The sequence below is a fragment of the Rana temporaria genome, chromosome 1 (assembly GCF_905171775.1).
Source record: "Rana temporaria chromosome 1, aRanTem1.1, whole genome shotgun sequence".
Taxonomy (NCBI): Eukaryota; Metazoa; Chordata; class Amphibia; order Anura; family Ranidae; genus Rana; species Rana temporaria.
The window spans coordinates 408656836-408673766 of record NC_053489.1 but is presented as its reverse complement, the minus strand read 5'-3'; the positions used below and the strand labels follow the sequence as shown (position 1 = coordinate 408673766).

The 16931-nt window shown below is 45.0% G+C and overlaps 1 protein-coding gene across 1 annotated transcript in view; it reads right to left on the bottom strand.

Moving 5' to 3' along the window:
• Positions 1-16931, bottom strand: part of FRAS1 (Fraser extracellular matrix complex subunit 1) — a 660838-nt gene that overhangs the window by 590597 nt on the left and 53310 nt on the right. The window contains exon 2 of the mRNA XM_040324225.1: positions 3340-3371. Coding sequence (XP_040180159.1) covers positions 3340-3371 — 32 coding nt within the window. The remainder of the gene's footprint in view (positions 1-3339; positions 3372-16931) is intronic.

The following is a 16931-nucleotide window of genomic DNA, read 5'->3' as shown; positions in this document are numbered from 1 at the left end:
TCTCTGTTTTGAAATACTTCACCATGGAAGAGCTTCCATGGTGAAGTATTTCAAAAGAGCTTTTGTTTATCCCCTATTGATGTCTGCACCATACGGAGAGCATCCATGCTTTTGAAGACCAGGAACCTTATCACAGTGGTTGAACGCTGTAGTCTCTATGCTGGAAGTTACTTCAGGCGATTGTCCCTTAAGGGAGAGGTAAGCGCTCTGTGAGCCCACTACAACTGAATTAAGAAGATACACTTGTTTCCATCTTATCTCCATCTGTTTACCAGCAATTGACGGCTGTTTGCATTGGACTTTCTGTGTGTTTCACACATGTTTTTGCTTTTTTGTTTGTTTTCAACATTTTGTGTCAACCTTTAATGCACATTGATTTTCACATTCACTTGTGATTATTTTGCATATTGGTCCCTTTTTTATCTGTTCGCATCTATTTTACTAGTATTTTTGCACATATTGATCTTGTATTGTTTAGTGCATTCATTGCGCTCGTCATTCACATATATTCCATTCAATATTTTGTTTGTTAACACATTTTAGATTTAAGCAGCAGTTGACTTGTTTTGCACTTTTTTATATTCTATTTTATTATAGATTTAACTTTTTTTTTTCAGTACTGGCTAGCGCTTTTGACATCTTTTATTCAAATCAAGTGGTATTGCCACACATGTAGCATATATATAGTTTAGAGAGACAAGGCCATGATCATTTAGACCTGGTTCACACTGCTGCGTTTTGACATGTGATTTGACATGTCAAATCGGCGACAATTGCCAGTGATGACACTGTCCTAATCAGTGCAACGATTTCAAAAAGTAGTTTCTGTACTACTTTTTGCGATTTTGGGCCGCGATTTATATTGACATCTGTGAAGAAACCTGCACAGATGTCTCTATAATCGCGGCCGAAATCGGGACTGAAATCGTGCGAGTTCAGATGAACTCGCACGGCTTCATTCACGCAGCCCACTGTGAGCCAGCTTAAGCAGAGAACAGTGATTTTATAAACCAAATACAATCCTGTGACACCAGCTTCCTGTTACATGTTGAACTGTCTGAGAAAAGGGCAAAACTTGATAAAGATTTTGCACAAAGGCATCCCATGGGAGTATAAAATATTTATCCTAATCGGCAGTCATTTTTCAGGACTGTAATGTGAAGAGTCCTTGAACATGAATTTCACATAGAATTATTGATGAGGTTATCTTAAGTGACCTTTCGTTGTTCCTTAAACAATATATATGCATAAAGAATTCCAGCATAGGGTTTTTTTCTACTATCTTTAAACCTTTGTATAGCAATATAATACCTTTTAATATGGAGGAAAGTTTAAGTTTTTACTACAGATAAGCATAATTGTCTGCAGTTCAAATACCTTTTTATCAGGTTAATACATTATTATAAGATATATATTTATAAGAGCTGAATTGTAGAGACATAAAACAAGCTAATATTGAAATAGGACCACCCAAGTTTTCTGCCCACCCCTCTCCATTGAAATCAGTATCAAGTGATTGCATGCTGCAGGACTCCAGACCAACTGTTTCTGAGTCAAGGTAAGTATATATCCTAAATCCTAACTCCTCCACAGGTTTTAGGCGGGCAAACATTCACATTCTGCGAGAAGACCGCATCATCATGCAAACATACTTCAACTGTATGTCATGCAAATCATTATGTTTATATGCCAGAAGAAGTGCAACTTCTGGACCACTGAGACTCAGGGCTGTGGAGTCGGTAGATAAATGTTCCGACTCCGACTCCTCAGTTTTATGTACTTCCGACTCCGACTCCCCGACTCCGACTCCGACTCCTCTGTATTAATATGCAAATGTATTTTATACATTCCTTGAGGGAAAGAAACGCAACCTACCACAGGACTACTGGCTGGGAAGCCAACAGTCTACTGTATTGCACAGTTTAAGCAAAAGACAAACACAATGAAAACAACGTTTTATAAAAAAAAATGTATTAATCAATCAAGTGGCTGGATAGTAGCAGCAGGCATAAACATCAGGAACGGGATTTTTACCAGTTCAAAAATACAAACCACATTATTTGGTTGTTTTAGAACAAAAACAAAGCTTATCTATAATGAACCAAAAACAAAATCTGTAAAACCTAGAAATGGTTTATATTAATCTTGAAATGTAGTTATAGGCTTAGCAAATGCAAATCAATTCAATGTAGAGTTCTAAGGAAGAGAATTGCCTCTGCCAGATCCTCTTTCATAGAGGCTCTTAAGTCAGACTTTATTATTTTTAGGGCTGAAAATAATCTTAGAGAGGTAGTTGGGCTGCTGCTTTCTCCTTTGTGTGCTTATCTGCTGCTGAAGATAGGGCAGTGGGAGGATCCAGGAAGGGGCATTTATTCTAAAACATGATTTTCCTAGGAGAATCCCATAGTCATGTTTAAAGTTTAAGCTAACAATCGGAGTTTACAAGTTTTTATAGCCTTAGCTAAGTGACAGCAGTTTTTCCAATGGTTTACAGCTTCAGTCTTGAACTATTGGCCCTCCATTCCCTTCACTTATACAAGTGCCTCACTGTCTCACTCTCTAGTCCTGCAAAAAACATATTTATTTAATCCCTTATCAGTGAGAGGCTAGGTTACACATGGACGCTGCGTTCCCTGTAAAAGCAGAACACAACACTATGGAAAGTATAAGTATTGCAGCTCCTAATTGTGCGTTGCGTGCCATATAGTGAAGCACATGAAAAGCATGCTTCTTCACGGTCACTTAACGTGTTCGTTTTGCGGTTACGTGAGGCACTGCATGCATTGGTCTTTATTCTTACAGTAGAGAAGTCATTAATTATAACTTTTTGTGAATTGGGACATTTAAACTTGCTTTTTTTTTTTTTAATTCCAATCTAAATTTAGTAGGAGTCGGAGTCGGTGCATTGTTTGCCGACTCCGACTCCAGGTACCCAAAATTTCCCCCGACTCCGACTCCTCGACTCCACAGCCCTGCTGAGACTGTAAGCGCTGTAGGTCTCATAGACCCAAGCAATATGGTTGCTATTCATCTCTGAATGTTTGCTTTGTACAGTAACTGTTAGGTGGCACTGTGTTCACTTTGAATGCACAATTGTGTGGCCATTAAAAAGCAAAACATAATTTTTCTTTCTTTCTGCTAGCATGATTGGGTATGCAAACTCCCTAAAATCATCAGCCCAGTCATTGTTCCATCCTCTGACTTTTCTTCAAAAACTCATATACAATTCAAATGAATTGAACATACATCCAATTTTAATATAAATCCAAGTACAAAAAAAAAGTATACTACTGACCAAACCCCAAAAAATTACAAAACCTGATATGTAAGCTGACATACCGCAAACAGCGAACCCTGGAAGACACAGGCACCTGTAAGGAGAAAAAAAGGAAATATAAGTTTGGAACTCATTTTTACAGTATAACTTTTACTTAAAAGTTGCAAACAGCTGGTATTTAAAGTAGAAGTCCACCCTAAAACTAAAATCCCTGCATCTATAGACATCCACGATCTAACTCTAACCTATCTAGCTGTAAAGAAGATATCAGTATACAAGGCATACCCCACTTTTAAGTACACAATGGGGTTTATTTACTAAAGCTAAAAAGCACAAAATCAGGCTCACTTCTGCATAAAAAACAATGAGCTTCCAGGTTTTATTACCAAAGCTTAATTTAACAAGCTGGGGTTAGAAGCTCATTGGTTTCTATGCAGAAGTGAGCCTGATTTTGCGCTTTCCAGCTTTAGTAAATAAACCCCATTGTGTACTTAAAAGTGGGGTATGCCTGTACATACTTTTTTTAAGCCGCCTTGACCCGATCCCATGCTGAGCTGTCAGTCGCAGCTTCGCTGTGGAAACGGGTGCAAAGGACACAGACGACAACAGGAGCCCATAGTAAGTCTATGAGTGATGTCACTCCCCATTCTTTTCACAGCCATTGTCAGCCGTGTCCTCTGCAGTGCTTCTGCCGCTGGAGATCGGACCGGATCGGCTATAAAAAAGGTACGTATACTGATTTCTTCTTTACAGGGCTAGATACCGTATGTTCATGGATGTCTGTAGATGCAGAGATTTTAGTTGTAAGGTGGACTTACACTTCAATTAAACAACTTTTCTGAATGTATTACCTTGCATAAATATTCTTCCTGACAATATACTTCCACAGGTTACTTCTCCTAACTGCATATTTTACATATACTAAGCATTCTAAAGCCATCTACAGTTACATGCAGAATAACCTGGAAAGCTAACAGATGTAAAGATGTTAAAGTGGTTCTAAAGCCTTATCTTTACCTTAATGTATTCCGTGCATTAATGTAAAAAAATATCCATTACCAATATCACTCCATCACCCCCCTTTTACTTTCCTGAGTCTTCACTCGATCCAGCGATGTGCCATCTAGTGGCTCAACCTCCACTCTCACAGGCTTTGCTAAGGCAGCAGGAGACATTACTGTCAGTCAAATCTTGTGACAAAGGAGAGGGTTTTCGAGCCCGCAGGTGGGCCCTCATAGGAAGCCCATTTCCTATGGGGGCCCATTGAGAAGCGGAGGAGCCAGGGCTGTCAGTCGGGAACCCCAGAAGGTGACGCTCGGGCCACTCCATTCCACTCCTCTGCTGTGAGCCACTCTGTATGGAGGTGTGAATCCAGCCTTAAAGTCACTGTGAATGGTTCCTTTGCCGAAAATAAGGTGTGACTTATGTGATTTTGAACTGTCAAATCACATTGGTGTGAACTAGGTGTAAAGGTCCTAGTTCATAGAATCTTCTCCTTTGTGTAAATATAGCTTGACCGAATGCAGCTTCAAGCTGCTGAACAGCTAGGTGTGAATTTGGCGATTGCCACACCATACATGCTTCCTATGCAGTTAGAAAATAGCCCTAATGCATCTGAATACAAGTATTTTGTGACTCATGTGCATGGAACCTTTACACTGTACTTTGCCTGTGATGCACATTCAGCTGTGATTAGAAACACAAAAGTAAGAAAGTGTCCACAAACAATGTATATTCTTTCCGTTGTGCTTCTCCACATCTTGTATCTTTCACCACAAAACTGCCACTTAAATTCTGCTTACCAAGGGTATAAAACTACATAGAGATTGGTCTTAATGCACTCAGCGCAAGATAGTAAATGTCCTGATCCTTGACTTTACCATGTGTAAGCTTAATCCTCCAGATCACATGGCCCTCATCACAAGCAATCTCTATCTCCTCTGAGCTGCTACTACATTTATTAAATAGTCAAAACCAAAAAAGTCATATACAACATCAAAATTGTGCAGTGCAATGACGTGCAGCTGCAGCCCTTGATAAAGTCTTTTGACGAAACATGTCCAGCAGCTGCACATTTCCAATTAAGATGTTGTCTATAGCTGGTATGTTTTTAACATGCTGGCATGTCAAGAATATAGCAGGGGACGAAGTATGCACACAGAATTTAAATCATCAGTGTCTATCCGAAGAGGAGCATTTTAGAAATAAGTGGGGAATATGGTGGAGCAGTGACTGGAGGCTAAACCTGTCACTACTGGAGGAGGGCACTGTAAAATCTCAGTGTGAATGTATGCACACTATGACAATAGCCCACCACCAGCCTGTGGAATTCAGTTCTGCTAGTGTGAGCTCTTATAGCTTTATCACACAATATTTAGGTGGGGGTTCTGTGGTAGACGCTAATAGAAAATGTATTATTTTCAGATATTTATATAGTGCTGACAATTTACACAGTGCTTTACATATATATTGTACATTCACATCAGTCCCTGCCCTCAAGAAGCTTACAAACTAAGGTCCCTAGGTCACATTAATACATTACATACTAGGACCAATTCAGACAGGAGCCAGTTAACCTAGCATGTCTTTGGAGTGTGGGAGAAACCCCACACAGGCACAAGGAGAACATGCAAACTCCAGGCAGGTAGTGCCATGGTTGGGATTCAAACCAAAGACCCCAGTGCTGCCAAGTGGAAGGGCTAATCACTTAGCCACTGTGCTGCACATAAAAAAATCTTAATTCTTGTAAACGTGTCTAAAAACCTCTAAACACACATTTAGCGATTGAGCATTAATTCATTTCAATAGGCAGAATAAAATTATTCTGGCCAATGAAAGGAATTAACGCCCAAGTGCTTGAAACCTGTTAAACAGTTTTACAAGTGTCAGCTGTTTTTTCTTCAAAAACTGTCTTCTAGGAGAGTTAAAAACATCCAGTGTTACCAGCACAGGGGCCGACGGGGGAAGTTTGACCTCCTGTGGGCTCCATGGCTAGATACCCCTGGGCTGGCACCTCTTGAATTGGTCCTGGAGAGACTATTGGTTTAGATGCTGAGGCGGGTGGCGAAAGCATGGTGCCGGAGTGGAGGATGGGGCTCAGTTAGGGACTGGTGGGTGACGTCTGTAATAATGCCAATTGTATGGAGTGCGGAGGGAATCTATATGTGTTGTTTTATAATGCTGGTCTCCCCTTCTCTTTTTTTTGTTTGGGGGGGGGATTGTTCTATGCAATGCCAAACATTTTCTGGAATAACTGACTTAGTTTAGTACAAATACCCTGTACCTGTGATTGTTGTCATATGTGTCAATAAACATTCTTTTTGAGAAAAAAAAAAAAACATCCAGTGTGCATGAGGCCAAAAGCATCCAAACTGATAAGAGTCATGAATGACATTGGCTAAGGCCTCGTACACACGACCGAGGAACTCGTCGGAAAAGACACATCGTTTTCCTCGACGAGTTCCTTGTTAGGCTTGTCAAGGAACTCGACAAGCTTGCTTTGCGTACACACTGTCAAGACAAAATCTCCTCGTTCTCAAACACGGTGACGTACAACACATACAATGGCAGGGGAAGTTCGATTCCACTGGCACAACCCTTGGGGCTGCTTTTGCTAATCTCATGTTACTGCGTGTTAAGTAAAAGTTTGGTAGGAGACGATTTGCACTTTTCAGTCTGTTACAGCATCTACATTACAAACGCTACTTTTACCGAAGGTGCGCTCCCGTCTCATACTTTATTCTGAGTATGCGCGGGTTTCTTAGCATACACAGGATCGTGTTTCTCGTCTCCTTGATGAAAAACGTACACAAGACCGGTTTCCTCTGCAAAAAAGCGCTCCCACCAAGTTTCTTGATGGATTCTATCGAGGAAAACGGTCGTGTGTACGAGGCCTAAGAGGAAAGATTAGCCATACTGAATTTATTTTCTCTTGAGAAGAGGAGATTAAGAGAGATAGGATCATCATGTGTAAATACATAGGTGGTCAATATGGTGAACTTGGTGTAGAGTTATTCACTTTAAGGTCATTAAAGAACAAGGGGGCACTGTTTATGCTTTGAGGAAAAGAGATATTACCTCCACATACGGAAAGGATTCTTCATAGTAGGAGTAGTGAAAATTTGGAAAAGACTTCTTTAGGAACTAGGTCTGGCCAGCTCAATGGATTAAAGCGGATCTCCACTCTAAAGTGGAGTCCCGCTGATCGGAACCCTCCCCCCCTCCGGTGTCACATTTGACACCTTTCAGGGGGGAGGGGGGTGCAGATACCTGTCTACAGACAGGTATCTGCACCCACTTCCGGCCCTACGATACGGGCAAAGGACGGGTTTTTTCCTTACCTTCCGTCCGTCTCCCGTTGTATGCTGGGAACACTCGGCTCCCAGCACACAGCGGGAGCCAATCGGCGGGCGCAGCGCGACTCGCGCATGCGCCGTAGGGAACCGGGCAGTGAAGCCGGAGCGCTTCACTTCCTGGTTCCCTCACCGTGAATGGAGGGGGGAGCAGCAGGGTGACGAGCGATCGCTCGTCATCTGCTGCGATCACCGCTGGACTCCAGGACAGGTAAGTGTCCTTATATTAAAAGTCAGCAGCTGCAGTATTTGTAGCTGCTGGCTTTTAATACATGTTTTTAGTGGCACATCCGCTTTAAGTGAAAAAGGAAAAACTCACGTGCTAAGGCCACCACAATATGTAGAGTGAGCTCCTAGCACAATACCTCTGCAGAGTATCACAATATCAATGGCAAAAATATGTGCAGCGCTAAAAATTTTAAAATTAATCTATGATTGCAGAAATAATTCGAACAGAATGCGATACCGTTGCTACTGTGTACAAATTAACAGGGCCGCCATCAGGGGGGTACAGGCAGTACACCTGTAAGGGGCCCGGAGGCCCCCAAGGCCCCGGATGGCAACTCCCCTTTTTTTTATTTATTTTTTTATAAAAAAATATATATTTTTTTAATATATTTTTATTTTATTTTTTATTAAATGGACTTTTTTTTTGGGGGGGGTCCGGAGGTCCCCAAGGGCATTAAGATCCCCAGGGCCATGGATGACAACCCCCCTTTTTTTATAAATATATATATATATATATATATATATATATATATATATATATATATATATATATATATATATATATATATATATATATATATTAGGGCTGTTACTGATTACAATTTTTGTGTTCAATTAATCGATTTTTTTTTTAATCGATTAATCGACCAATTTCGATTAATTATAATGCACATACAGATCCAACTACTTAGCTGATCTCCTTGCAGGCTGATTCCCAGCTACCAACCACTGGAAAAATAGATAGCAGGATACACAAAACACACAAAGGCAGCGCTTGATGGGAATAGCATTAAAACTTTTATAGTCTTCAAGTAGGTAACAAAATAAATATTGCACTGGAGATAAAATTGATGTAGCTACATAAACTGTAAAAATGAGTAATACCAAACGATAGCAAAAGCAGTCATAAAAACATGTAGCTAAGTATGATACAGGTATAAAAATGTGTACAACGATACCACTGCTGAATCCAGATGAGGAGGGGTTAACATCAGTCCGTCAGCATGTAGATGTCCCATGAAGGGAACTATCACAACTCCCAGTGGATGGCTGTAGAATACCAGGTTGATAGAGGGAAGTGATCGAGGGAAGTGTAAGGCCTTATACAGAGGACAACGGTGTGTGGGCCCCATAGGTTATTTAACCATAGGTTAAAAAAAAGCCAACTTGCTTTAAAATTAACCTATGGATTCCTAACCGATAGGTCAAAACCGATCGTTCGTAGGCACGACCACCGGTTAAAAATCCACGCATGTGTCATGGTCTTACCTCTCTCCTGTCTCCTTCGTTTGACATGTGCTGGCGGCCATCTTGGTTTCTGGGACTCTTGTAACCTCCCACCCTGCGGCTCCTCCTTCCCACTGGGAGGAGCTGGATGCCTGGCTCACATATATAGGAGCTCTGTGGCTTCAGTTCCTTGCTTGGTCCTCCTGTGTTCACATGCTTCTAAGACTGCTGCTGCTTCTGGTTCCGATCCTGGCTTCGTCTGACTTCCCTGCTGGTTCCTGATCCTGGCTTCGTCTGACTTCCCTGCTGGTTCCTGATCCTGGCTTCGTCTGACTTCCCTGCTGGTTCCTGATCCTGGCTTCGTCCGACTACCCTTCTGGTTCCTGACCTCTGGCTTCGCAAGACTCTGTTTAACCATCCGTTTGGACTTTTGCTTTACAGCTTGATTTTCAATAAAGCCTTCTTATTTTCACTTATCTCTTGTTGTACGTCTGGTTCATGGTTCCGTGACATTAGGACCAAGCCATGAATTTTGACGGTACAGGGCCATCCTCGCTACCCACGCTGGTTGCCAGACTTGATCAGCAGGATTACCTGTTGGGTCAGTTCGCCGTGGCGTTGCAAACCCTGCTTGAACGCACGGCTCATTTCGCTCCCGTTGCCGATGGGTCGGTTGTCGCTCCTGGGCCCGCTCCTACTGCCGCTCCGGTTGTTGCGCCAGAGTCTACCCCGACACCTGTTGTTGCGCCTGCGGTGTTTCGGGGTATGACCGGTTCTGCCCCCCTTCCACAGCGATTTGGGGGAGAGCCAACTCAGTGCCGAGGTTTCCTTAACCAAGTGGGCATTTATTTCGAGTTGCTGCCACATGCCTTTCCCACTGAGAGATCAAAGGTGGGCTTCTTGATCTCGCTGCTCTCGGACAAGGCCTTGGCCTGGGCCAGCCCTTTATGGGAGAACAACAATCCGGTGGTTGCCGAGTTTTCCGGTTTTGTTGCTTCTCTTCGGAAGGTATTCGATGTGCCGGCTCGCGCCGCCTCTGCTGCGAGGCTCCTTATGTCCGTCAGACAGGGTTCACGATCCGTAGCCGAATACGCCATTGAGTTTCGTACCCTGGCAGCAGAGGTGGGCTGGAATAATGAGGCTCTGGTCGCTGCTTTCTCTCATGGTCTCTCGGATGCCTTGAAGGATGAGGTTGCAGCTAAGGACCTACCAGTGGAGCTCGAGGCTCCTATTTCTTTCCTGATTTAGATTGACACCAGACTCAGGGAGAGACCTTCCTTTAAGGAGAGCCTGCGGAGGCCTCCTAACAGTTTGGCGCCTACGTTTGCTGTCCCACCCGTGCCTCCCTCTCCTCCCACGCCTCCTGGGGTTGACTTGTCTGGGGGTGAACCCATGCAGCTGGGGTTTGCTCGCCTGTCCGAGGGGGAGAGGGTACTCCGGAGACGCGAGGGCCGATGCACGTACTGTGGTCTCGGTGGGCATTTTCGGTTGGCATGTCCGAACCGTCCGGGAAACGCTCGCACCTGAGATCCTGTCGGGGGCAGATCTTGGGTGGAGTCTCCTCGTCCCCGGTTTCCCGTGTTGATAAACCACTGATCGCTGTTGTCCTCTCCTGGGTCGGGGGCTCGGTGACGACCCAGGCGTTGGTGGACTCTGGTGCTGGTGGTTTTTTCATTGATAGTGAGTTCGCTGCCGCCAATTCCATTCCTCTGCAGGCTCGAGGTTCCCCGCTGGCTCTAGAGGCGATAGACGGCAGACCCCTCCAGCCGTCACACGTGACTCATGAGACCCTTCCAGTGGGGATAGCCATTGGTGCCGTTCACAGAGAGTCCGTCTGCTTCCAGGTTATTTCGTCTCCACACTACTCGGTGGTCTTGGGGTACCCCTGGCTCCAGAAGCATAATCCGACTTTTGACTGGAGATTGGCCGAGATCCTCTCATGGTCACCACAGTGTGGGGCTAGTTGCATCCATGGGCCTGTCAAGTTGCTGTGTACTTCCTCGGACTCTCTGTTGCCTCCTGAATACGAGGAGTACCGGGATGTATTCGATAAGGTGCGCGCAGTTGCCCTACCTCCGCACCGCCCATACGATTGTGCCATAGAGTTACAACCTGGTGCCGTTCCTCCTCGCAGCAGGGTCTATCCACTGTCGGTTGCGGAGAATGAGGCCATGGAGGAGTACGTGATGGAGGCGCTGTCCCGTGGTCACATTCGCAAATCCTCGTCCCCGGCAGGGGCTGGATTTTTCTTTGTGAAAAAGAAGGGCGGTGAGTTGAGGCCTTGCATCGATTACAGGGGCCTTAATCGCATCACGATCAAGAACGCTTACCCGATACCTTTGATTTCCGAGCTGTTCGATCGCCTTAAGGGGGCCACGGTCTTTACCAAACTCGACTTGAGGGCGGCATATAACCTGGTAAGGATCAAGGCGGGCGATGAGTGGGAAGACCGCGTTTAACACCAGGACCGGTCATTATGAATCCTTGGTTATGCCCTTTGGGTTGTGCAATGCGCCCGCAGTCTTTCAGGAATTCATCAACGATGTTTTCCGTGACCTGTTGCAGCAGTGTGTGGTGGTCTATTTGGATGACATCTTGGTATACTCTGAATCCATGGAGGCCCACATTCTGGATGTCAAGCGAGTGTTGCAACGGTTACGAGAGAACAAGCTGTTCGGTAAGCTTGAGACATGCGAATTTCACCGATCCCAGGTAACCTTCTTAGGTTACATCATTTCCGCTGAGGGGTTCTCCATGGACCCTGAGAAGGTTTCGGCTGTCTTACAGTGGCCTCAGCCCAGTGGTCTTCGTTCCTTGCAGCGCTTTTTGGGCTTCGCCAATTATTATCGGAAGTTCATCAGGGACTTCTCCATGCTGGCCAAGCCTCTCACGGATCTGACCAGGAAGGGCAGTAATTCCCAGGTCTGGCCGCTCGAGGCCATCCGGGCTTTTGAGGCCCTAAAATCCGCCTTTGTGTCGGCCCCGATTCTGTCTCATCCCAACCCTGGGTTGCCCTTTGTCCTCGAGGTGGACGCATCTGAGACGGGAGTAGGCGCCCTTCTGTCTCAGCGTAGAACACCAGAGGGTCCGCTGCTTCCTTGTGGGTTTTACTCCCGGAAACTGTCACCCGCGGAGTGCAACTATCAGATTGGTGACAGGGAGTTATTGGCCATAGTGCAGGCTCTCAAAGAGTGGAGGCACTTGCTCGAGGGCTCCGTGGTTCCGGTTCTCATCCTGACGGACCACAAGAATCTGACCTACCTTTCTGAGGCCAAGAGATTGACAGATGGGCTCTGTTCTTGTCACGTTTTAATTACGTGATCTCCTACCTACCCGGTTCCAAGAACATCAGGGCGGATGCCTTATCACGGCAGTACTCCGAGCTGTCCAGGGAGGAATCTATACCGACTTCGGTCATACCTCCGAATCAGATCCTGGCCGCCATTCGCACCAGCCTGACCTCTCCCCTTGGTGAGCAGATTTTGGCGGCTCAATCTGGTGCTCCCTCTGGGAGACCCAACGGCAGATGTTTTGTGCCTGAGGAGTTGCGCACTCGGTTGTTGCGAACCTACCATAACTCCAAGACCGCGGGGCATCCTGGTAAGAATCAGCTGTCCTGGGCTGTTTCACGTCTGTTCTGGTGGCCTTCCCTACGTTCCGACATCGCCGCATATGTAGCGGCATGCTCCGTTTGTGCCCAGAGTAAGTCCCCTCGGCACCTTCCGTTGGGCCTGCTGCAACCCATAGCCACCGGGGAGCGCCCATGGTCACACCTGGGGATGGATTTCATTGTGGATCTCCCTGCATCCCGAGGCCATACGGTCATTCTCATGATTGTGGATCGGTTTTCCAAAATGTGCCACTGTGTTCCTCTCAAGAAGTTACCCTCTGCACAAGAATTGGCCACGATTTTTGCCTGGGAGGTCTTCCGGTTGCCCAAGGAGATAGTGTCGGATCGGGGGAGTCAGTTTGTGTCCAGGGTTCTGGCGCGCCTTTTGCTCCCAGTTGGGGATTCATCTCTCCTTTTCCTCGGCCTACCACCCTCAGTCCAATGGGGCCGCAGAACGATCCAATCAGGCCTTGAGCAATTCCTTCGTTGCTATGTCTCCGATCACCAGGACAATTGGGTTGACCTCCTGCCTTGGGCTGAGTTTGCCAGAACACGGCGGTGAACTCTTCCTCTGGGACGTCTCCTTCATGGCCAATTATGGGTTCCAACCTGCCGTGTTACCGGAGGCATTCTCTCCCCAGGATATTCCGGCTGTGGAGGATCACCTTTCCGTCCTACGCGCCTCTTGGGTACAGATCCAGAAGTCCCTTGAGGTCTCTGCGCAGCGCCAGAAACTCCAGGCTGATCGCAGACGAGCGCCTGCTCCTTCCTACCAGGTCGGAGACCGTGTATGGTTGTCCACTCGCAACCTCAACCTTCGAGTGCCCACTCCCAAGCTGGCTCCTCGCTTTGTTGGTCCCTTCCGAGTGCTTCGCAGGGTAAACCCGGTAGCCTATGCCCTTGCACTTCCTCCTGGCATGCGGATCTCCAACGTGTTTCATGTCTCCCTGTTGAAGCCACTGGTGTGCAATCGCTTCACTTCCTCGGTTCCCTCGGCCTCGTCCGGTCCAAGTGGGCAATCATGAGGAGTATGAGGTGAGCAATATCCTGGACTCACGCCTGGTCCGCGGTCGGGTGCAGTTTTTGGTCCACTGGCGTGGTTACGGTCCAGAGGAGCGTTCCTGGGTTCCCTCCCCAGATGTCCATGCTCCTGCCTTGCTCCGAGCCTTCCACGCACGTTTCCCTCAGAAACCGTTTTTTGCACCGCGGAGGAGGGGGCCCTTGAGGGGGAGGTACTGTCATGGTCTTACCTCTCTCCTGTCTCCTTCGTTTGACATGTGCTGGCGGCCATCTTGGTTTCTGGGACTCTTGTAACCTCCCACCCTGCGGCTCCTCCTTCCCACTGGGAGGAGCTGGATGCCTGGCTCACATATATAGGAGCTCTGTGGCTTCAGTTCCTTGCTTGGTCCTCCTGTGTTCACATGCTTCTAAGACTGCTGCTGCTTCTGGTTCCGATCCTGGCTTCGTCTGACTTCCCTGCTGGTTCCTGATCCTGGCTTCGTCTGACTTCCCTGCTGGTTCCTGATCCTGGCTTCGTCCGACTACCCTTCTGGTTCCTGACCTCTGGCTTCGCAAGACTCTGTTTAACCATCCGTTTGGACTTTTGCTTTACAGCTTGATTTTCAATAAAGCCTTCTTATTTTCACTTATCTCTTGTTGTACGTCTGGTTCATGGTTCCGTGACAGCATGCTCATGCTTGGAAGCATTGAACTTGTTTTTTTTTTACAGCACGTCGTTTTGTTTTACATCACCGCGTTCTGACACGATCGGTTATTTAACCTATGGTGTGTAGGCGTGATGGACCATCAGTCAGCTTCATCGGTTAACCTAAGACAACGGTCCTTCAGACCGATCTCATCGGATGGACTGATCGTGTGTACGAGGCTTAACAGCCCTTGCGTGTGGCAGATAGTAAGGTCACGCCGGCATACAGATATGAAGGCACAGCAAAGGAGCCCTTCAGATGGACACGACAAGCCCCGCCAGTGTCTGTGACGTCACCGGATATCCGACGGAACTCCCTGAAGGTCCCGAAGCTGGCGGAGAGGTGAGTACCAATCAAAAGAATTGTGATCGATCAACAAAATTAAAGATTAATCGCGGAATTAATAGTTAATTTCCACAGCCCTAATCTATATATTTATATATATATATATATATATATATATATATATATATATATATGTGTATATATATATATATATTATTATTATTATTATTATTAAAGGGCCCAGAGGTCCCCAGGCCCCGGATGGCAACCCCCCTTTTTTTTTTATAAAAAAAAAATGTTATATTATTTTCTTTCTTTATTTATATATATATATATATATATATATATATATATATATATATATATATATTATTTTTATTATTATTATTATTATTATTATTAAAGGGCCCAGATTTTTTTTTTATTATTTGTATTAAAGGGCCCAGAGGTCCCGGATGGCAACCCCCCTTTTTTTTGTAATTTATTTTTATTAAAAAAAAAGAAAAATTTATTAACCACTTAAGGACAGAAGGTGTTTTTCAGATTCGGTGTTTACAAGACTAAAACATTTTTTTTTGCTAGAAAATTACTTAAAACCCCCAAACATTATATATATTTTTTTCTAACACCCTAGAGAATAAAATGACGGTCATCGCAATACATTTTGTAACACAGTATTTGCGCAGCGGTCTTACAAGCGCACTTTTTTTGGAAAAAATTCACTTTTTTTAATTAAAAAATAAGACAACAATAAATTTGGCCCAATTTTTTTACATATTGTGAAAGATAATGTTACGCCGAGTAAAATGATACCCAACATGTCACGCTTTAAAATTGCGCCCGCTCGTGGCATGGCGTCAAACTTTTACCCTTAAAAATCTCGATAGGCGACGTTTAAAAAATTCTATAGGTTGCATTTTTTGAGCTACAGAGTAGCTCCAGGGCTAGAATTATTGCTCTCGCTCTAACGATCGCGGCGATACCTCACTTGTGTGGTTTGAACACCGTTTTCATATGCGGGGCGCTACTCGCATATGCGTTCGCTTCTGCGCGCGAGCTCGTCGGGACGGGGCGCTTTAAAAAATTTATTTTTTGTTTTTCTTATTTATTTTATTGATTTTATTATTTTTTTACACTGAAAAAAAATAATAATAATAATTTGATCACTTTTATTCCTATTATAAGGAATGTAAACATCCCTTGTAATAGAAAAAAAGCATGACAGGTCCTCTTAAATATGAGATCTGGGGTCAAAAAGACCTCAGATCTCATATTTAGACTTAAATGCAAGAAAAAAAAAAAAAAAGGAAAATTTGTCATTTAAAAAAATGACAACAAAAAAATTGTCTCTTTAAGACGCTGGGCGGGACTGACGTTTTGACGTCATTTCCGCCCAGCAGAGCTGTGAGGACGGGTGGGGGCCATCTTCCCCTCACTCAAGTCCTCACACATCAGGCAGCAGCACCTGATCTCCTCCGCCGCTACCGACGGCTCCGGTAAGCGGCGGAGGGTGCGGCGATCTCGCAGCGAATCCACCGCGGAGACCGCCGTTATCGTTTACAGGCCCGCCCACTGAAAAGATGGATACCTCGATTGTGGCAGCAGCTGTTGCCCTTACCGATATATCCACCTTTAAAAACAGGACGTACATATACAGTGGGCGGGCGTTAAGTGGTTAAAGGGCCCAGAGGTCCCCAGATGGCAACCCCCTTTTTAAAAAAAAAAAAATATATATATTTTTTATTTCTTTTTATTAAAGGGCCCAGAGGGCCCCGGATGGCTACCCCCCTTTTTTAATATATATTATTGTTTATTTCTTCGTAAAGGCCCCACCCCTTCTCAATATCAGGCGGCGGCAGCACCCCCCCCCCCGGTTCTCTGCTCCAGGGGGCCCATGCCTGAAGCTGTGTAAGGGGCCCCATAATTCCTGATGTCGGCCCTGCAAATTAACATGCCTATAATGATCATATGGACTAAAATACCACCGCAATCAACAAATTCACTGTGCATATATGACAATACATGAACAAAGAAAACATATGATGATCCAAATGTGGAGATAAAATAGCATGTAAATACCAATCGCTAAAATGCTAACTGCAATTCATATAAGTACATGAAATATAAAAGCTATGGTATATAGCGCCAATCTCAGTCTTCCAGCCAGTACAAGGCAGCAACTTAGCAAAATAGATCCATAAAGTTTGCCATTACATAGAAGAAAAAAGGGCCAATCAAAGTAAAGC